At 42.8% G+C, this 20,117-nt stretch overlaps 2 protein-coding genes across 4 annotated transcripts in view; one reads left to right on the top strand and one right to left on the bottom strand.

Moving 5' to 3' along the window:
- Positions 1 to 15,839, top strand: part of arfgef1 (ADP-ribosylation factor guanine nucleotide-exchange factor 1 (brefeldin A-inhibited)) — a 39,030-nt gene extending 23,191 nt beyond the window's left edge. Inside the window, exons 12-40 of one of the 3 annotated variants that reach the window (XM_053858943.1) lie at positions 219 to 318; positions 393 to 532; positions 642 to 750; positions 3,254 to 3,455; positions 3,538 to 3,649; positions 3,836 to 4,041; positions 4,318 to 4,402; positions 4,545 to 4,710; positions 5,055 to 5,206; positions 5,581 to 5,709; positions 5,786 to 5,944; positions 6,488 to 6,632; positions 6,723 to 6,813; positions 7,099 to 7,139; positions 7,259 to 7,428; positions 8,093 to 8,244; positions 9,080 to 9,252; positions 9,336 to 9,496; positions 9,617 to 9,747; positions 9,846 to 9,975; positions 10,050 to 10,185; positions 11,453 to 11,591; positions 11,680 to 11,737; positions 11,828 to 11,987; positions 12,436 to 12,575; positions 13,254 to 13,425; positions 13,511 to 13,649; positions 13,963 to 14,080; positions 14,668 to 15,839. In XM_053858943.1, the coding sequence (XP_053714918.1) occupies positions 219 to 318; positions 393 to 532; positions 642 to 750; positions 3,254 to 3,455; positions 3,538 to 3,649; positions 3,836 to 4,041; positions 4,318 to 4,402; positions 4,545 to 4,710; positions 5,055 to 5,206; positions 5,581 to 5,709; positions 5,786 to 5,944; positions 6,488 to 6,632; positions 6,723 to 6,813; positions 7,099 to 7,139; positions 7,259 to 7,428; positions 8,093 to 8,244; positions 9,080 to 9,252; positions 9,336 to 9,496; positions 9,617 to 9,747; positions 9,846 to 9,975; positions 10,050 to 10,185; positions 11,453 to 11,591; positions 11,680 to 11,737; positions 11,828 to 11,987; positions 12,436 to 12,575; positions 13,254 to 13,425; positions 13,511 to 13,649; positions 13,963 to 14,080; positions 14,668 to 14,865 (4,014 nt within the window). In that variant the 3' untranslated portion in view covers positions 14,866 to 15,839. The remainder of the gene's footprint in view (positions 1 to 218; positions 319 to 392; positions 533 to 641; positions 751 to 3,253; positions 3,456 to 3,537; positions 3,650 to 3,835; positions 4,042 to 4,317; positions 4,403 to 4,544; positions 4,711 to 5,054; positions 5,207 to 5,580; positions 5,710 to 5,785; positions 5,945 to 6,487; positions 6,633 to 6,722; positions 6,814 to 7,098; positions 7,140 to 7,258; positions 7,429 to 8,092; positions 8,245 to 9,079; positions 9,253 to 9,335; positions 9,497 to 9,616; positions 9,748 to 9,845; positions 9,976 to 10,049; positions 10,186 to 11,452; positions 11,592 to 11,679; positions 11,738 to 11,827; positions 11,988 to 12,435; positions 12,576 to 13,253; positions 13,426 to 13,510; positions 13,650 to 13,962; positions 14,081 to 14,667) is intronic. The other 2 variants (XM_053858942.1, XM_053858944.1) reach the window with 2 other exon arrangements.
- A 50-nt stretch (positions 15,840 to 15,889) lies between these two features.
- On the bottom strand, positions 15,890 to 19,517 carry LOC128755444 (centrosome and spindle pole-associated protein 1-like). Its single transcript, XM_053858945.1, has 11 exons — positions 19,481 to 19,517; positions 19,046 to 19,099; positions 18,669 to 18,818; positions 18,514 to 18,595; positions 18,230 to 18,307; positions 18,092 to 18,158; positions 17,869 to 18,012; positions 17,357 to 17,471; positions 16,599 to 16,724; positions 16,448 to 16,524; positions 15,890 to 16,263 (listed from the first exon to the last, which is right to left on the bottom strand). The coding sequence occupies exons 2-11, from the start codon at positions 19,050 to 19,052 to the stop codon at positions 16,087 to 16,089; spliced, it is 1,023 nt and encodes a 340-aa protein (XP_053714920.1). The 5' UTR covers positions 19,053 to 19,099; positions 19,481 to 19,517; the 3' UTR covers positions 15,890 to 16,086.
- Between the last annotated feature and the right edge of the window lie 600 nt (positions 19,518 to 20,117).

Below are 20,117 nucleotides of genomic sequence, written 5' to 3'. Positions count from 1 at the left end.
TGGTTGCCTATTGTTGTAATGTTTTTACGTCAACAAACCCCCACCAGTGTTCATTGTTTTCACTGTTCATTCTCTCCATATCAAAATAGTTAAAGTGTCAATTTACCTGAGGCAGTACCACTGCTGCTTTGGTTGTGATGTTAGGTTATTTTATCTGAACTATTTCTTGTTTCTTTATGTGCATGTTGCTGTTGTTAATGTTGCCATTTGCTCTTCAGGTTTTCTTTAAGGAGATTTTCCTGTATATTCTTGAAACGTCCACAAGTTCATATGACCACAAGTGGATGGTCATCCAAACCCTCACTAGAATATGTGCAGGTGTGCAACAACTTTTTGTTTTTCCACTCAATTGATACATTTCTTTTGACTAAGAAATATTTTCATTTTTACAGATGCCCAGAGTGTGGTGGACATCTACGTGAACTACGATTGTGACTTGAATGCTGCTAACATATTTGAACGATTGGTCAATGACCTCTCGAAGATTGCACAAGGTCGTGCAGGGCATGAACTCGGCACAACTCCTGTACAGGTGAACATCTATCATTTCTCAGCATAATCGCTTTTACTTGATATCAATATTACTGTATTTTCCCTGCAGCTTTTTTTTTTTAAATACAGCTTTTCTTGATCTTTCCCAGGAGCTAACCCTGAGGAAGAAGGGTCTTGAATGTTTAGTGTCCATCCTCAAATGTATGGTGGAATGGAGTAAGGACCAGTATGTCAACCCCAACTCACAGACCAGCCTTGGTAAGTCATTGAGAAAAGATTAAGACTGGCTTGTTCAGTGTCAAGTCCAATCCACATTAAATATATTCACATGAGAGGATCCTCAAAAACAGATGGTCTGGCTTTGGTAGGGCCTCATTCCAAATGTTGCTCATGTAACGGGCTATTAACCTTGAGGAAACATGAACAGCTGTTTTAGTTATAGCAGTTAATCATTTGTGTTAACAAGGTTTTCACAACAATTGTTGTTGTCTCCACGGCTGTCAGTGTTAAATAACAACATTGTTTAGCCCCTATGGTGACATCAACCTCCGCCCCCAGCCATATTGGGCTTTGCACAAGATGTCTCTCAAAACATAACAAAACAATGCATGTAAGGCAGTAAAGCTGAAGTGTACCAATGACTAGCATTGAGTATTGCAGCCACTGGCCCAATTTTGCTTTGGGCTAAAGTGCTGGCTGTTTTTAAATCTGATGCTTTTCTTGTCTTTATCACTACAGAGTAACAGGTTGCAAACATATTAGAATGAAGCCTGAAACTTCCCTTTCTAGAATCATGATGTGAAGGACGATTCCTATCTATTTCCTCCTCCTACTCTGCAATTGTTAAGAAAGTTTCACCTCATTTGAGAGTTTGGCTCATGTGTGAGTAGCCAAATAACCAGAGGATGACTGTCACCCGCCCACATTGCCCACTGACTGACATTTGTCCCCTACATTTTCAGAGTAAACTACTCATAGTACACTACTGATGAAATTATTTTTGTGAGGAATTTACCAGCATCGGTTTACAACCATCTAAAATCGACACAGGCTTCTGCTCTTGTGCTCATGTGGATGTGCTAACTTCACCTTCTTGTCTGTATCGTTGGTTCCCTTTGTCTGGATGACATCAAAGTGCGAGCAGGTAAAAGTTCAGTGGAAGAGAGTGATGACTAGGCTGTTGATTGTTCATGGTTAACACCTGTAGTTTTCTAACTTGTTCTCATTAGTTTAGCCTATAGTCCATGCTATTTTTGCTGTTTGTACCTGTTTATCTGGTGATTCAATCGTTGTGTGCCTTAATCTAATATGGAAAGAGCGTGTTGTGAACTAATGGATGTTGATAACAGAACTGTGACGTCCCTCCTTCCCTCACCTGTGTTGAGTCTGTGATGAAAAAAACCTGCAGGATCAGGTTACTGCAACAGCCCTAAATGTTTTAGCGAGTTTCCGATGGGTAATCAGATGCCTGACTCCAGCTCACGGTTACAACTGCTGAAGGTCCCTTCTCTTATCTCTGTAAAACACCTTTGTTGACCCACTGCTCTGTTCCACCTGCTCCCTCCCCTAGTGCCTGGAGCTTTTTGCAGAGCGTGCCCTTGATAATTATTTTCTATTCCTGCTGCACCTGCTCTGTGAGAATAAGTGTGTTTGCAGCGGTTCTGCTGTGATCATGTTTTCATGCCACCTCCTAACTACACTCATCGAGAAAAGCTCCAGGCCACTTTCCTCTTATTGCTTCATTTCTACGACAGACATCAGGAGCAGTGACTTCACCGTTGCTGAAACTTAAGACTCCCAGCTTACTTTTCTGCCAGCAGCAGTGTAGAGCTTCAAAAGCTTCACCTGTGCATGAGCTTCAGGATGTTGCTGAGAAAAGGTTTTACCCTACGGCAGATAGATTTTAGCTCACATGAGGTGTAGTGTTCCACTGCTATTTTAAACATTTAATTGTCATGCATCTATGATATTTTAAGTAGATATTCCTTGTTTTACCCTCCCTAAACACATGTAGGAACCAGTAGCTTTAGTAAGTTTTAAATATTATCCAATAATGTTTAGACTAGCATTTTTGGCTCAATTGCACAAATGGTTTCAGTCTGATAATTTGCTTGTATTGCACGATTCAGAATGCTTCAGAATGAATAAAATAAAAGCATAAAATGGTCGTGTTCCCACACACAAAAGTGGCTGTGGATTCTGGTTGTTTGTGAGATACTTAATGGTTCCATAGATATATGACTTCCTCTCAAAACCAAAACTGTGGTTGTACTTTCTAGTAAATAAGAAACCAAGTTGTGTTTTATCCTATAAGATTTATCTCTTTGGACAATAAACAGGAACACACCCAATGTTCTGGGGGTTCTTGTTACCTGAATGGGCCTTAAAATTATCAGTGAAATTGTAAAGTCACTCGTAAATTGGACCAGATGCCAGTGCTGCAAATCTAAATCTGGAGGTACTGTATATGACGTCTCTTTGAAACCAAGCCTCGCTTTAATGGAAATCCAGTGGGGAGAAGATGAATGCATGAGTATTTTTGACGGTGAGAGGAAAGATGAGTCAAATGCACAAAAAAAATCCCATCTTTTCATATAATTCATCTACAATTGACACCCTTGCGGCATTAAAGGTAACTTTGGTGTTGCCTGTGCACTTTTCCTTGCATTTCAGGAGATTGTTGATGTGTTGACGTTAGATTTCGTAGCACACCATTTCTTCCTTGACCATACATCGTTTTGTTGTTTTTTTTGTACCTCAGGTCAGGAAAAGCCATCAGAGCAGGAGACCACAGAAACCAGAGCTCCAGAAACCATCAACCGCTATGGCAGCATAAACTCTCTAGACTCCACGGCTTCATCCGGCATCGGCAGCTACAGCACTCAGATGTCTGGTACTGACAATCCTGAACAGTTTGAGGTCCTCAAGCAGCAGAAGGAGATTATAGAACAAGGCATCGACCTGTATGTTTGCCTCTAATTTCATGATTTACATAGTGCACAGTTAGGAACATTGTGTTATATAAAGTATGCTGTGGTCCTTCAGGTTCAACAAGAAACCAAAGAGAGGAATTCAATACCTTCAAGAGCAGGGCATGCTGGGTACCACCCCGGAGGATTTGGCTCAGTTCCTGCACCAAGAGGAGAGGCTTGACTCGGTAATATATTGATTACAAAACAAGCTGGACATTTTTCTTAGGACCTCCTCCACAGCCTCAATACATTGATGTGTAAATGGAAATGTCAACTCTACTAAGCTTAACATTGATCTGATGGGATGTGTCTGTGCAAGGAGCAGCTCACTTTGATTCTTAATGGAGTCACAACCATCTCTGTTCCCTCAGACTCAAGTGGGAGAATTTCTCGGCGACAACGACCGTTTTAACAAAGAGGTGATGTACGCCTACGTGGATCAGATGGACTTTCAGGGCAAAGACTTTGTTTCTGCTCTGAGGATGTTCTTGGAGGGCTTCCGGCTTCCTGGCGAGGCCCAGAAGATTGATCGACTCATGGAGAAGTTCGCTGCTAGATATCTGGAATGCAATCAAGGGTGAGAGCAGATGGTGTGATTCGCGAACAGAGGATGTGGAATGTTTAACCAAAGGGACCATCTGAGATTGTAGCTCAGTGGCATCTCTGAAGACTCTTCTATTGAATATGAAACCATAATAAAGAAAAACAAAAACTTAAAAAACTCAGAAAACAGAACACACACACACACACATATATATATAGATAGATAGATAGATAGATAGATAGATAGATAGATAGATAGATTTTTTTTTCTTTGAAACAGACATTAATTTGTTTCAATCGTGTCATCCAGGCAAACACTCTTCGCCAGCGCAGACACGGCCTATGTCCTTGCCTACTCGATCATCATGTTGACAACAGACCTTCATAGCCCACAGGTGAGAAACCTGCCTCGCAGTTCCGCTGGCTTCTGGGAGTTGTGTTTCTGTTGCAGTGGTTTTATTAAATATCCCAGCTGCATCAATCACAGGGATTGCTGGACCTGTGTTTGACCCCTATCCTTGTCACTCTCTGCTAAAGGTGAAGAATAAAATGACAAAAGAGCAATACATCAAGATGAACCGTGGCATAAATGACAGCAAAGACCTACCCGAGGAATATCTGTCGGCTATCTACGATGAGATTGCAGGGAAGAAAATTGCAATGAAGGAGACAAAGGAGCTCACCATGAAGTCCAACAAGCAGAGTGAGTGTGTGGGGTGGCCCTGCGTCATGAGATATGTCTGTCATGTGTGTTGTTTTGAGTACCTTTGAGGTGATCAGTGTTTGCCCATGTGTATTGTGATCCCCTTTATAGGCCCCCGCCTGCTCTATTAGCTCTGCAATGAACTGAAATTGAGCTTGAATTTAAATCAGTCTTGTTTATCGTGTGATTGTTCGGAGCACAGTTGCGCTTGGTAAATGAGTTATGTATTATGTTCAAGCATCATTAGATCAAATGGAATGCTTTTTAGAGTTATTCTCTAGTTGATTCAGAGTTACGGTTGATATGAAATAACATTTCTGCCTTGGCATTGATGGTCTTCCCAGGTGTGGCGAGTGAGAAGCAGAGACGTCTGCTGTACAACGTTGAAATGGAGCAGATGGCCAAGACAGCCAAAGCTCTGATGGAAGCAGTCAGCCACGTCCAAGCACCCTTCACCAGCGCAACGCATCTGGAGCACGTCCGGCCCATGTTCAAGGTAATGAGAGCCGACACGAACACACTCAGACCGCGGTGTATTTAACACAGTGCTTCTCAAATAGTCGGGCGGGCGCATGTGACTTTGGGAAACATAGTTTTTTGCCTCACAAGAATAAAGTGTAATGTTAATAAAGTTATTCTTTATTGCAAGTTGATCTATATTACGTCCTTTTTTCTTTTCTGTCATGTTAACAAGGATACAATGCTATGCAGGGGTGTGCTTATAATAATTTTAGAGACAAATGATAGTATTTACAGAGGCGGCAGCGAGTTGGGAGATAGGCGCGAAACGTTTTCTTCTTCCTAGGGGCGGTGCAACAGAAAATGATTGAGAAGCACTGGTTTAACATGTCCACCTGCTTGTTTGTGCAGCTCGCGTGGACGCCCTTCCTGGCGGCTTTCAGTGTGGGTCTCCAGGACTGTGATGACACAGAGGTCGCTTCTCTGTGTCTCGAAGGAATCCGCTGCGCGATCAGGATAGCATGTATCTTCTCCATACAGGTACTGCTACCAGAGCTGGAATTCAAGCTCCTATTTCCCCCAGGTGCTCACACATTGCTGATCATTTTCATTCTAGCTGGAGAGAGACGCCTATGTTCAAGCGTTAGCCCGGTTCACGCTGCTAACTGCCAGTTCAGGCATCTCAGAAATGAAGCAGAAAAACATTGATACCATCAAGACCCTCATCACAGTGGCCCACACCGATGGAAACTACCTTGGAAACTCCTGGCATGAGGTCTCCTCTTCTTCTTCTTTTTTATGTCTTAGTGCTTTCCATTATCTATTCATGTCTAAACCCATCTTTATTTTATACTGCATGCCTTATCTAGGGCATATGTACTCACAAGCTATGAGACTTTTGTTTAGCATAAACGTGTATTTATTTCTACATTTTGATGATGAATTTCAGTCATTGTCTCTCCAGCATCATGAAATCATTGCTTTACAGTCCTCAGCTCACCTGCGTAGCGAACATTCCCTCGTATTCATCAGCCGATGTTGATCATTATTCCTTGTGTTTGACATGCTGGGCATCACTGGTCGTGCAATGCTAGAAAGCTGACCATTCAATAGAAATGACTTCAATATCTCTGTAGTATTTTTAAGCCAGGTGAAGCTAAAGGGATCATAGACCAAACGTATTTTTTTCTGCTTTGCTTCAAATTTAAAATACTTGCTGTAAAATGTAACATATGTTTTAGCTGGTCTTAAGCAGAGAGGTTTGCCTCGTGCTCCCTGACATCCTCAGTAACAGTGTCATATGCTCACGTCTCCTCAGATCATGAAGTGCATCAGTCAGCTGGAGCTGGCTCAGCTGATTGGAACCGGGGTGAAGGCTCGCTACATCTCAGGGACAGTGCGAGGGAAAGAGGGCTTCATTGCCAGCACCAAGGAGCAGAGCAACGACGAGTACTTGGGTCTAGGTCAGCATGGACACAGAGTGTCTTCCAACTCACCTGTTTAGATCTGAACAGAAGATACTCACTTGACTTGTTTTTCCTGTTTTCATTCAGTCGGCGGGACTGTGGATAGAAAGCAGATCGCCAGTATCCAAGAGTCAATTGGAGAGACCAGCTCACAGAGCGTTGTCGTGGCTGTAGACAGGTGAATTTGATTTGTCTCAGCTCATCCTCCTTCCACGCGTGAAGTATTCTGTTTGAAAAGAATGTGGCAGCACAAGCCATAAATTTTGGTTTGTGATCAAAGATGTGTTGAACTGGCTGCGACCTATTGTTTGTGAGCCAGGCTCAGCTACAAAGAGTCCTCCATTCCGTTGCTTCAGTTGCAATTTAATGCATCATTTTAAGCTGTATCCTTTCATACCAAGTATGGTTTGAACTAAGACCTGATGATTGATGCGGTAATAATTGGTCTTCTGTTGTTCTGCAGGATTTTCACAGGATCCACCAGGCTGGACGGAAATGCGATAGGTGAGCTACATGGATTTTCTTTGGAATAAAAGTTTGTGCCTAACTTCATCTCCTTGTTCCGTGACATCTCACTCATTCACTACAACTTTACATTTCTACATCTCCTGTCTCTCTGCCAGTGGACTTTGTTCACTGGCTGTGTGCAGTGTCCATGGATGAGCTGGCCTCGCCGACGCACCCACGCATGTTCAGCTTGCAGAAAATAGTCGAGATCTCATACTACAACATGGGCCGCATCAGGCTTCAGTGGTCCAGGATCTGGGAGGTTATCGGAGACCACTTTAACAAGGTGGGTGAGAATCCGGGACAGGTGGATCCTGAGGTATATCTAGCCGCTCACAGGGGCAATTATTTCACATGAACATCTCCTGTTCATGTTTTCAGCTGCAGGGTCATTTTCAAAGCCTCCGTTTTTGGTGATGAAAAGCTTTTTAGTCTTCAAGGATGCCCTTGTTACAAATCATCCTCCTCATTAATGAGTGAGCGGCTGTGAGTAAGAGCAATTTAGCAGTTTGCTAATTGGAAACACTCATGACTCTGGTTAAGAATATTGAGTTTTTGAACATCCACAGAAACGTTCCCTCATTAGTGACACAAGGACAGACATAACTGGCACGAGTCTGGCATGTCTGATGTAGATTTTAGTTTCTAATTTGTTGCCTAACATCTTGCAGGGGTAACTTCATGTGGATTGTGGCACTATTTCTTTTAGTATTTTAGTATTAAGGTTTTTTTTCCAACATTTACAGATACTGTGTTGCGCGTTGTGTTTGAAATAATAATTTCAATCATCTAAATGTGTATATTCAAATATATAAAACTGTTTTTGTGCTAGCCATAAGTGAATTAATGAATATGCACTTCAGTCTTTTGTAACATGAAATACTCCAGATTTTACTTGTAATGCAGTCATGCTTTATTTTATTTCACTGAAGTTTGTGTTTGTTTTGCAGGTGGGCTGTAATACCAATGAAGATGTGGCCATTTTTGCCGTGGATTCTCTCAGGCAGCTGTCCATGAAGTTTTTGGAAAAGGGGGAGCTGGCCAATTTTCGATTTCAGAAAGACTTTTTGAGGCCATTCGAGCACATCATGAAGAAAAACAGGTGACAAAATCTGCCTCCTAAATTCAAGATGTGTGGTGGAACTGTGTCGAGTGTTTCTATTTCTGGGATACACTGACAAAGCTCAGTAGCAGCTCCCTGTCTGTTCTGCTTTCTCTTTCTTTCCCTCCATCACTGTCTCTTCTTCCAGCCTGTAGCAGTGAGTTAACAATACGTTGGGCTGTTTTCAGGGAGTTGCAAGAAAGTGACATTTCAACTGACCTGCTTCAGTCTGTTCGTATTAACTCCTCCTCCGAGTTGTTTTGGGTGGGGGTCAGGTCTTTGTGCTGGAATGAAATTCAAGCAGCCCTGGAAGAGTTACATTGAAATGAATGTTCCCGTCACTAGTGTGCAAAACGTCAGAAAGCAATTCAGTTCTGCTGTAGCGCTCTGCTTTTCATTGATGTGAAAGGGAAGTCGCCAAGTAAGTGCAAATCCTCCCACAGAGCAAGTCGGTTGAGAGCTTCCTCAGTGGGGAGATGGCAGGCAGCCACCTAAAGCCTCCAGCACATTGTGTCCATTAGACTCACTTGTGTGCCCACTCTCTCGTTCTCTTTCTTTCTCTCTCTCTCTCAATGTTCGAGGCAATGCTTCAAATTGGAACACGATTTCCGTTCATTCATAAATTCCCAGCAACTAACAATTCACTTTAATGCTCATATCTGTCTGGAGTTCTAAAGTAGAAATTAAAAAAGGATTTTGCTTCCAGGATGTAGTTCAATGATGTCATAATTCTTTTTTCCGGAAAGGTAATGAACATAGAGCTTAATGTTTGTGCCTATTTATGGGTTAATGGTGCCAATAAGTAACTTTTGTCATGGCCCTGTCTCGCTCTCAGGTCTCCCACCATCAGGGACATGGTGGTCCGCTGCATTGCCCAGATGGTGAACTCGCAAGCTGCCAACATCCGCTCAGGCTGGAAAAACATCTTCTCTGTCTTCCATCTGGCAGCGTCAGACCAGGACGAGAGCATCGTAGAACTAGCCTTCCAAACAACTGGCCATATCGTCAGTGAGTACCACACACAGCGGTTTGCTCCTTGTGAAGACGGTCCATGCCTGACTTAAATTTGATTCATTCTGTCGATCCATCAGCAAACGTATTTGAAAAGCACTTCGCCGCCACCATCGACTCCTTCCAGGACGCTGTCAAGTGTCTGTCAGAGTTCGCCTGTAACGCCTCCTTTCCTGACACCAGCATGGAAGCCATCCGTCTCATCAGACACTGCGCTAAATACGTCTCAGAAAGGCCACAGGTTCGGCACTCACTTCCTAGATCATCCACAACTGAAGTTCAAATTCTGTTTTTAGAACAATTTAGAACGAATCGTAAAGGCAGAACTGCTATCAGACGGTGTGTCTGTGTTGTCTGTCAGGCCTTCAAAGACTACACCAGTGATGACATGAATGTAGCACCAGAGGACCGTGTGTGGGTGCGCGGCTGGTTCCCCATCCTCTTTGAGCTCTCCTGCATCATCAACAGATGTAAACTGGATGTCAGGACGCGGTAGGTGTTTCATCTGCGTCGAGTTTTAACAGTTATTTTATTTCTCATTGGCAACATCAACGCATTCAACCCCATGCAACTCTTTTTATTTTTTTTAGGGGTTTGACTGTGATGTTCGAAGTGATGAAGACTTATGGGCACACGTTTGAAAAGCACTGGTGGCAAGACCTGTTTCGAATTGTCTTCAGGATCTTCGACAACATGAAGCTGCCTGAACAACAAACAGAGGTACTAAGCAACTTTTTCTAACCTGTCAATGGATATTATGTAGGCCTCATTGTGTGTCTGTGTTTGGTCTTCAGAAAGCAGAGTGGATGACCACCACCTGTAATCATGCACTTTATGCCATCTGTGACGTCTTCACTCAATATTTCGAGTCGCTGAATGATGTGCTGCTGGACGATATTCTGGCTCAACTCTACTGGTGTGTGCAGCAAGGTAAGTCCTCTCTAATGTTAACTGATTTCATCACAACATTGAGAGGAAGAGGCTCCCTGCCTGTTCAATGTCCTCTCCTCTTCGCCAAGTCTCCAAAGTGTTGTGGATCAGTGGATATTTTAGAAGGTAAATTTGGAGAGCATCCTTGAGAGCTCATTGAAGTCTGAGATATGCAAGGTACAAATGAGGGAAGTTCTGATCAGGATTTTTCCTGCCAATCAACGATACTGATCTCATGGATTGACAATGAATTTGTAATCAAAATGATGAGAACTTCTGTGAACATGATGAGGAAAAAATTGACCATTAAATCACATTTTTATATACCTTTTCAAGGAGGAAAAAAAAATTAAGAAAAACCTTGCTTAATGTGGCAACTATTCTGTCAAAAGGACAACTGAAAAACATTTAATTTTGATGTGAGATGTCGCAGGTGAATCTCTAGCGACTGTGCTATGTCCGTGAAATACAAAAATACATACTGGCTGCTTGTAGAGATTTGGAGCTTGGAGACAGAGAGCTCTGCATGTATGAAAGTTTGTACTCTGGACGTTTTCAACAGTTTCAGATTCAGGTGGCTGACTAACGCTGCGCTCGACTCCAAAATATTTCAGTTTCCATGTGAATGACACCAGAGAAAGGCTGCTCTTCCAGCTCTCTATTTATAGTTATTTCTTGGGCTATTTGTTTGGCGTTCCGGCCGCTCGGACCAGCATGTGTTGCTAAGCGTCAGCTACGCTAACAGCCTGCTGCTGAGGAACCAGCGGCCTCACTTTCATGAGCCCAGAAAACTCTCTGTTCTCCGTCAAGTGCTGGCGTTTTAAATGGCGTGTTTAATTTGAAGGCGCTTCCCTGCACAGCATTTTCCCGTGCAGGTGCGCCGGATGACACGTGATCACATGGTTGTTGTGATCGGCAGTGACGGGTAGCGATGGGCATTCACGCTGAAATCGGCCGATCATGATGGGTAACCGATCAATCAGAGCATCCCTAGTACAAATGTAAGAATTCAACTCTCTGGTTGTGACAAATCAGCTGAAGTTGAGGGATTAATACAAACGTAAAGAGGGTGTACACTAGCCGCGTGGTCATGGGCCCCAAGAAGTAATAATCTGATGTCTCTGACTGAAGATTTTCTGATAATTACTCTAAGTAATGTTTTAAAAAATGGACGCATATAAATATAATTTTCATTATAATTTTTTATATTGTACTTATCTTTTGTTGTATAATCTTTGTATGTCCCTCCTCACTTGTGTGTCTGCAGATAATGAGCAACTGGCTCGTTCAGGCACCAACTGCCTTGAGAACGTCGTGATCCTGAACGGAGAGAAGTTCACCCCGGAGACCTGGGACAAGACGTGCAACTGCATGCTGGACATCTTCAAGACCACCATCCCGCATGCGTAAGCAGCAGCCGAATATTAAACAGTGATAATAATAATATTGCTGTGGAAATATCAATTGGTGACTTACAAGCGTCTGCTGTCTTAGGCTGTTGACGTGGAGGCCGGAGGGGGATCATGTGATGAACCTCTCAGACAAGCAGCTGGTCAGAAAATAGTCTTTCTTTTACTTGGCATCATTCTTCATCATAGCTTAATAATCAGTTCTGATTTTATTTGCTCCGTTTTGGTCTCAGGACTCCATCTCCCAAAAATCCCTCGACATCCAATCTCGCTCCGATGACCAGCACTCGCTCTCAAGCATGGAGAGGGTTTCCCTGGAGACACGTCGGCAGAGTCAGATCAGTCCAGCAGCCGGCACAGCCGAAGATGGCTCCAGGAGCAGGAACCAGACAAGTAGCTTCCCCATCATTGTAACACTGTCACCCCGAGCCAATGAAATCACTCCTGAGTTGGTGCTAGTGATAGGAAACAGTGGCGCGAGTGCTGCAGTCTGTGCCTAACCACCAATGAAGCACCAGTTGTGCTCTCATCTGAGACAATAGGCTTGTTCTTCTACTCTCTGATTTCATCACATTCCGGTGAGATACTTGCTAAATAAGATCAATCCAGGAGCTTAACTTTGTGGCTCTGCATGCTAACATCAGTCCAACAACAGTTACTCTTTGTCAGGTAGGAGTGTGCCCTATATGAAGTGACTAACATAATGTGAGGCTATTTAATTTGCACGTCTGCTCAGGTCGTCATACAGTGAAAGACAACCACAGTCAGCCTGGTGTTAACACTGAGTAACAAGTTGTCAAGGAAAAGCCTTCCAACTGTCAAATGTTTGTCGTTGCCGCAGAAGTCCAGGAGCAACGCTTGTTCACGGCTCTTCTTATTAAGTGCGTGGTACAGCTGGAGCTGATCCAGACCATCGACAACATCGTCTTCTTTCCTGCCACCAGTAAAAAGGAAGATGCTGAGAACTTCGCAGCTGCTCAGGTACCAGCTGTGACACCTCGGAATCTGGCTGTAAACACTGAAACATTCTCATGAATGTTCCAAATTTGCAGTTTAACTGTTGCTTCAACATTGAAAAAGTGTGTAAAATGTGATTGTAAGAAACTGGGGATGCCATCTGTATATTCATGTCACAATTAATGACAAAACCATCTACCATGATAGGATGGAATCATCTGTTTGAATTTCATTTCTGAATACATTAATGACTGCTTGGAATGATAAGTGTGTGCTATTAATTCAGATCAGTTCATTCAGATTGATTCACATCAGTGCAGAAAGGGACCTATGATTTCAGTATGATACTGCAATAAAAACAGTACCATGGAAGAAATGAACTAAAATGTGTTACATGGTGCAATAATATGAAGGCAGTAAAACATTAAAAGTTTTTTTAATTCATTACATATATATATATATATATATATATATATATATATATATATATATATATATATATATATATATATATATATATAGGAGTGATATATATATATATATATATATACTTTATGACCTTTATGTTTAAGTTTCGTTATTGTCAATGTAAGATCAGATTGGTATTGTGGACAAACAGTTGTGAATGAACTAGCTTCAGTGTGTCGAGTCTTCTGTGTGTGTCTGTGTTAACAAGCCCTTCCTCCGGCGTGTTGTCAACAGCGGGATGCCGTTCACACGGCAGATGTCCCAGTGGAGACCCCAGACCAGGGCATGTACCACTACCTGACCTCGGAGCAGCTCTTCAAACTGCTGGACTGTCTGCTGGAGTCGCATCACTTCGCCAAGGCCTTCAACTCCAACAATGATCAGAGGACTCTGCTGTGGAAAGCAGGCAAGAACACGCTGCAGCAGCCTTCAAAACCAAACCCGCTCCGCACAGAACTTGACTTTGACTGGCAAGTTTTTTTTTTCTTCAGGTTTTAAAGGGAAGTCGAAACCAAACCTGCTGAAGCAGGAGACCAGCAGCCTGGCATGCGGCATGCGCATCCTGTTTCGTATGTACACAGACGAGAGCCGGCAGGACGCCTGGGAGGAGGTCCAGAGACGACTGCTCAAGTAAGAACCCGCGGTCATGCTTGATAGATCACTGAAGTCCTCCTCTCTTTTTTCATCTGTTTCTGTGGTTCTTTGATGTGTCAGTGAACTGCTGTTGACAGTGAAGATCATTTCTAAAAGCATGGTAAACTCATGGAAAAAAGAAAGGGTTAAAAAGCATCAATATAGTCGATAATAGTTTTGGTCAGACGAATGAGTGTTGGACAGTGGATGGGGAGCCTGTGAGTTAAGCGAAACCTTCACTCACTGCTATGATTTATCGTGGTGGTTTATCATTCTTGTGGATGTTCTCACACAAACGTCTCTCCTCCAGTGTGTGCAGCGAGGCGCTGTCATATTTCCTGGCCTTGACTTCAGAGAGCCATCGAGAAGCCTGGACCAACCTGCTGCTCCTCTTCCTCACCAAGGTTCTGAAGATCAGTGATGAAAGGGTGGGTTTCCTCTGTTGTTTCTGCAACACTCATTTGTTTTCCTGTTATCAAAATAAATAATCATGCAAAAAGATGTTTTGCTTTTCAAAGTCAAATTACAGAAACGAAAATGAAACTACAGCAAGTAAGCGAAGGCCTTTCAAAAATGTAGATATAAAATCTGTGTTAGTTGTAGATGTAGTTCCCACTGTTCTCCACAGAACAGAAATATCAAGCAGTGCCGCTCATTATTAGCAGTGGTTCAGTTACGATGTTTCTTTTGGGATTTTTCTGTTAAAACATGCCGAAAACCACCATGATCAAGTCCATCTGTATGTTGTGTTATTTTTATTGTTCTCGTGAGGTTTGATCTGTAAAAAGATTTTTCTGAAGGCGTGGGGGCTCTCATTTAAGCTATGCCGATCATTGTGCGCCCACATTACCCATAGCTGAAAGTGCTCCCGATTATTATTATTATTATTATTATTATTATTATTATTATTATTATTATTATTATTATTATTATTGTCTCACCTGTGGTGTGTGACAGTATCGTCACTCTTTATTTCTGCAGTCCGGTGATGTCACATGCTACTGTACTCTTTCAGTTCAAGGCTCATGCGTCCCGGTACTACCCCCTGCTGTGCGAGATCATGCAATTCGACCTGATCCCCGAGCTGAGAGCCGTCCTCAGAAGGTTCTACCTGCGCATCGGCGTGGTGTTCCACATCGCACAGCTGCCTGAGCCCCATCCGGTGCCCTCAGACCAGGAGCCCAACACGGAGGTGGCAGAGGAGGCCCAGTGACGCGCGCCGATGCCGACGCATCCTTCCAAGTGTGAGGTGGATGTCGCGACTCTGGGTGAATACTCACTTGAACTGCGTCCAGAACCGCTTCAGCATGCACACACATCGACGAAAAAAAAAAAAAGGAAAAAAAAAGACTTCATATCAACGGTGTAGCGACTCCTCCACTGGATCAAACTACTGACTCAGACTGAATCATCTCTGCTTTGCTCAGAAGGAATATATCTCAAAAGCTTCTCACTGTACATGACTCCAATATCCTCTTCACTGCAGACTAAAACTGATGCGTCTGCTTGAAAGAGCTCTGTGATATAATAACAATATAACACTATATTGCTTTATTTTTATGATTTTCCTGGAGGACTTGCTGCACTTGATATCTCTCGTCCTTTGATTGCACTGGAGATTTTACTTTTCTGATAATTTATTTGAGCGTATCATCTCTTGCTGACTGTTGTGTACGGTGTGATCGGCTGTACGGAAAAGTGAAGGGTTAAATTATTCCATTTTATATGTTCTTAGGTTTTTAACAGACTCGTGTTAACCGTCACCAGAGGAGCCGAGAGCGAAGCCACGATGCTTCTCAGTCACTTGTCCGATCACAACTTTGGGTTTAGTTTTGTGTGTACAAATAAGAAGTGGATAATATATTTAATTTTTTTTTCTTCTTCAGTTTGGGGAGAGTTCTATGTATAGAGGCGGGGAAGTGTTAGCTGTGTTCTACGTATGACTGGGATGCACTCCTGCTCATGGATGTAGAAAACAAAATGTATATGAAACAGAAATGTAAAGTTTTCTATGTTGAAAAAGATTATGTACAACTTTCTGTACGATACGTCATCTGGCATTCTAATCAGGTTCTAGGTCATTAAAGTTTTTGAACTTGGTTGACTTGAAGATGTGTCGTCGTGTTTGCCGCCAATCCAGAGGGAACAAGCCTTTATGGCTGCAAGGCTTTCACTATATTGCAATGTGCTCCATCGCGTGAGAGCGCAGAAGCACAGACTTGATTCTCGTTCTTCTTACATTTAGATTTAAAGGCTGCTGAGAAGTTGGCTCTTATTGGCTGTCGTGCCTGTCACTCTGACTTTATGGGTTGAATGTTAAAGGATGAATCATCATATATGTTACACACATTTACAATTTACAAGCCATTTTCTGTCCAACTCAAGTAGGACGTCCCGACGCTCTGGAAGGGTGTGGAGCGCCGCCGTCCTCCGCCTACTGTGGGACCCATTCGTCCCTCATCAGCTTACAAGAGTGCGACTCCCTCTGTTTCTCCTTCTCATACTGCTGCTGCAGCTGGAGTATCTGTTCCGCTAGTCTCCTCTCATCTCTCTCCTCCTCGAGCCGCATTCGTTCTTCTTCTTCTGCTTTCCTTCTTTTCTTTTCTTCGATCTCCAAACGAGACAACAAACTCACTTCAGTTCACGTCTTTTGTGTGAACATGAACAATTTATGAACAACAAAGAAAAAAAATGCCTCTCGTCTCATGGGTTCATCCACCAACTACATTCTAAACTGTATATTCATTTCAGACACATCTGTGTGGTCACTACAATCTATTTGTTGTTGTTATTACCTGCTTTTTTAGCTCTAATTTGTAGCTGTCCAGTTTACTGGACTCTGTCTCAGTTGGTGCTTCACATGAGTCTGTGACTGAAAACAAAAACACAGAGAGGGTTTGTCATTGGTCCTTACAGATCAGTTAGAGAGCAGAGTATGAATAGTACCAGAAGTGTGGTTGGACATGAAATAGCTGGGTTGATCACATGACACGTCTTTGGTGTTGGGGGTGCAGCTCCGCGTGTCCGCATGGTCTGAGCAGAACTCCGGACTGACTCTGCTCACATCATCACCTGAGGGTCCATATTATTAGTTATGGGCAAATGAGGCATCATAAAGCGTTTCGACACAATGACACTGTTGTGCTGTGTTGACATTGTGTTGCTGAATACTGACACCTGCTGGACAGTAAAAATCCCTGCAAGCAACCGACTTGGACTGAATTGACAATGATTTGATGAACTAATGTATATAATAATATCATTTAAGTTTTTCCATTCATTGTTATTTCATATTTTTCAATAATGAATCAGTGTGAAAAACGTGAAAAATTTGTGACTTTACTATTTTTTAACTAAAGTTTTCCAATGTTTTTCAATTTTCTCAATTAGATTATACCTTGAAATTACTTTGAATTAGAATGGAACAAGACAAGTTGCATCCTGTTGACAGATGCGTGTCCTTATAAACACAGTTCGGCGCGTTTTTGCCGAGTCGACACAGTCACGTGATCGTCGTGAAGCGGTACGCGCACTGATGCGGGTTTTGCCCTTTGAGTTGTTGCAGGACCTATCACTACATATTATATATAAATATACACGCAAAAATATTTGTAATACTTAGCCCCAGCAATCATATAGTGCATACTGTCACATTTTATTTCTGATATTGCATTTAAGCTCAAGTGTCGTGGTGAGTAACTTACGAAAAGAAAGAACACTTGTGCTGTGAGCCTCCTCTGTTTTCGAGGACATCTGTGTTCCCTGGGTCCTCATGGTGGGACCCTCAGTTTGGCAGCTGGCGTCACTTGTGAGCGGAAGCTGTCAAAGTAAAGAGAGATAAAGGGGAAAAAAAAACATTAGTGGCACAATATAATAATTTTAGGATCATCCCGTTTGAAACTCTTTAATGAGAGTGAAAGAATAAATGTCAGGCAGACCACTTGGTGATATAAATAGGAAAAACCTGAGAAAACTTAACTGAAATACATGAAAATACACACAATAAATTGACAGTTTTTGCTGCGCTATAGTGAAGTAAATAACACAACGGTGAGTGGAGCATTTGTCTTCCGGGGCGGGGCAAGTTCCAAACCTGTTTGGTCATGTGTGATGTTACTTACACTCCACCTATGACTAGTACCATCAAGCATAATGTCCATTACGATGTCACATGCTTGGTCTACTACTGTGGGATGTTGTTGCCAACAGCACTCACTGTCTCCCTCCTCCCCCACCAATTCTCCGGTGCTCCTCTACCGTCCATGACGCCACGACACTCCAAGGGTGTTCCTCTGTCCGTCTCCTGAGGCTCATCGGCCCATCTCACGTGATGCTGCTGCTTCATTCTCTCTTCACTCTTCTGCAGGTTGTCACAAAACAATGAGCTGCAGTGCTGTTAAAAGAATCCACCGACGGAGTATCTTCTCCAGTGCACTCACTCCCTGCACTGCTGTTAACCTCCAGCTGTCCTCTGAACCATTTCCCAATGGATTTTCAAGGTTCCTCCTGGGGGCGACACCAGAAAATGTACTTAGTATTTGAGGAAGTCAGTGGAGGACAGTGACTTTCTGCAGGACCTTTCTAGACCTTTGGAGATGGAACTACCCAATGCTGTTGTTGTCACTGCAGGAACACAGGAGGAGGTTTGACACAAACTGAAGGAGAAATAGACAGTGGTGAGGGGGGTGTGGCCAACTGTTGATGCCAAGATGTGGCAGTAACTAAACAGATTCAGATGCTCCGGATCTGACCTGCGCTGACGCTTCACTCCGGAAGGACGTGAAGCTAGTTACGGCCAAGAACTACGCTAGCTCACACCTGTGCATGTAGTCTATTAGAAACACACACAGTGAATACTCACTCACGGCTGGGACTGTCTAATGACGACCTTTGGGGCAGGTTGTCGAAACGTCCTGCTGCCATTGTTGGCAAAGGTGAAAGTCCTAAAAACGAAATGAAAGGGTTTAACTGGACTGTAAGTGTTTCCTTACCCTTCATCCCTCTGGTAACGCTCACTGCCTCCGTCTCCCACAGCGGCTGTCAGGCCTCTGAATCCGTTTCTTAGATGATGGAACTCCTCCCCTTTTGTGATGTGGCTCCGCCCGTCTAATGGAGCTCCTCCCACTGAATGATGGAGCTCCGCCTCCCTACTGCCAGGCCTCTCTGCTGTGATGTGATACAAATGTGCATTATAAATCACTTTACTTGATTGGTTGATATGTTTTCTTTTTTTTTTTTTTTAATAGTGTAACTGATGATATTGTCTTTTCTATTTGAATTTTTAGGGTTTACAAACAATGTACAGACAGAGAGTAAACATTGAAACAAAGAGGAACTTTGCAACCCAGTGATCGAGATTAAAATAAAACTATAAAATACGCGAGATATTTCACCTTTCATATCTGGCCCAGCTGCACAGTGTGGTGGGGGACACCTGGGACTGGTCGCTGATAGAACATAAAGTCAGGATTATTTAACGCTGTAGCACTGTCCCACTAGCTCTCACAGCGAAATGTCTTCCTATGGGTCACTTTAGCATGTGAAAATCACTTTAAGTGTGTTTAGTAGATTATGCATTTAGTGTCTTCTACTGCTTAAAAGTACTACTAAACAGCTGAATACGATGGTCATGCTGACAAACTATCAAATCTTTGTTTGAAAAACATGTTTTATGAGTTCTATTTTCAGTCTTCATTGTGAATTTACAATAACTTTCAATGATGAATCTGCCAGTCTACAATTCAAGCGACAACTATGCCGAATGGCTTTCAACATTTCATTTACATAACAAGCAGCAGTGGATTTGTTAGGATGAAATAGTGCAATACAATACTGGGAGGGAGGAGTTGATGATGAGCAGTGCCGCGTCGCCCCACGTAACCATTGGTTTGGCCAAGAAGACGACTGGCATCACTGAAATGACAGCGATGAAATTGTAAGAAAAAAAAAGAATGAGTCATAGATTAAAAAATCTGAACGCGTGCCTTCCTTTCTTCTTCTGCTGGTCTGAGATCTGCTTCAGAAGCTCCTGTCTGTACTGTTCTTTTCTCATACGCGACGTCTCCCTGCTCTCTGGGTTCCCTGCAAACATATGTCTATTCTTATTGGGTTCTTGCTTGATATGTGTTTTTGCCACACGTCTGTACCAATCATCAATCCAGTCCCCAAAAAGCCTCCGTCATGGTGAGTTTTCTTTCCGTACTCTCTGGTCCGCCTCATAGTGACCAACTGTGGACTTCAGAATCAAACATGACGTTTCTGATGAGAAACCAAATTGTTTTGAACTTACTATAATACATCCATTAGCCATGTAAAGTGCTTTATTATTCCATCAAGGCAGTGTTTAAAAATGCACTCTTAATTTGTGGCTTTGTTTTGCGCAATTGAGTCTTTCAACTGCCCTTTATTTTCTAATATATTTGAATATTTACAACGATCTCGATCAACGCGCAGAAAGAAAGACGG

This window comes from Synchiropus splendidus, chromosome 3, assembly GCF_027744825.2.
Source record: "Synchiropus splendidus isolate RoL2022-P1 chromosome 3, RoL_Sspl_1.0, whole genome shotgun sequence".
Lineage (NCBI taxonomy): Eukaryota > Metazoa > Chordata > Actinopteri > Syngnathiformes > Callionymidae > Synchiropus > Synchiropus splendidus.
The sequence above is the reverse complement of the archived record's forward strand: the minus strand, read 5'-3'. Positions and strand labels throughout refer to the sequence as shown.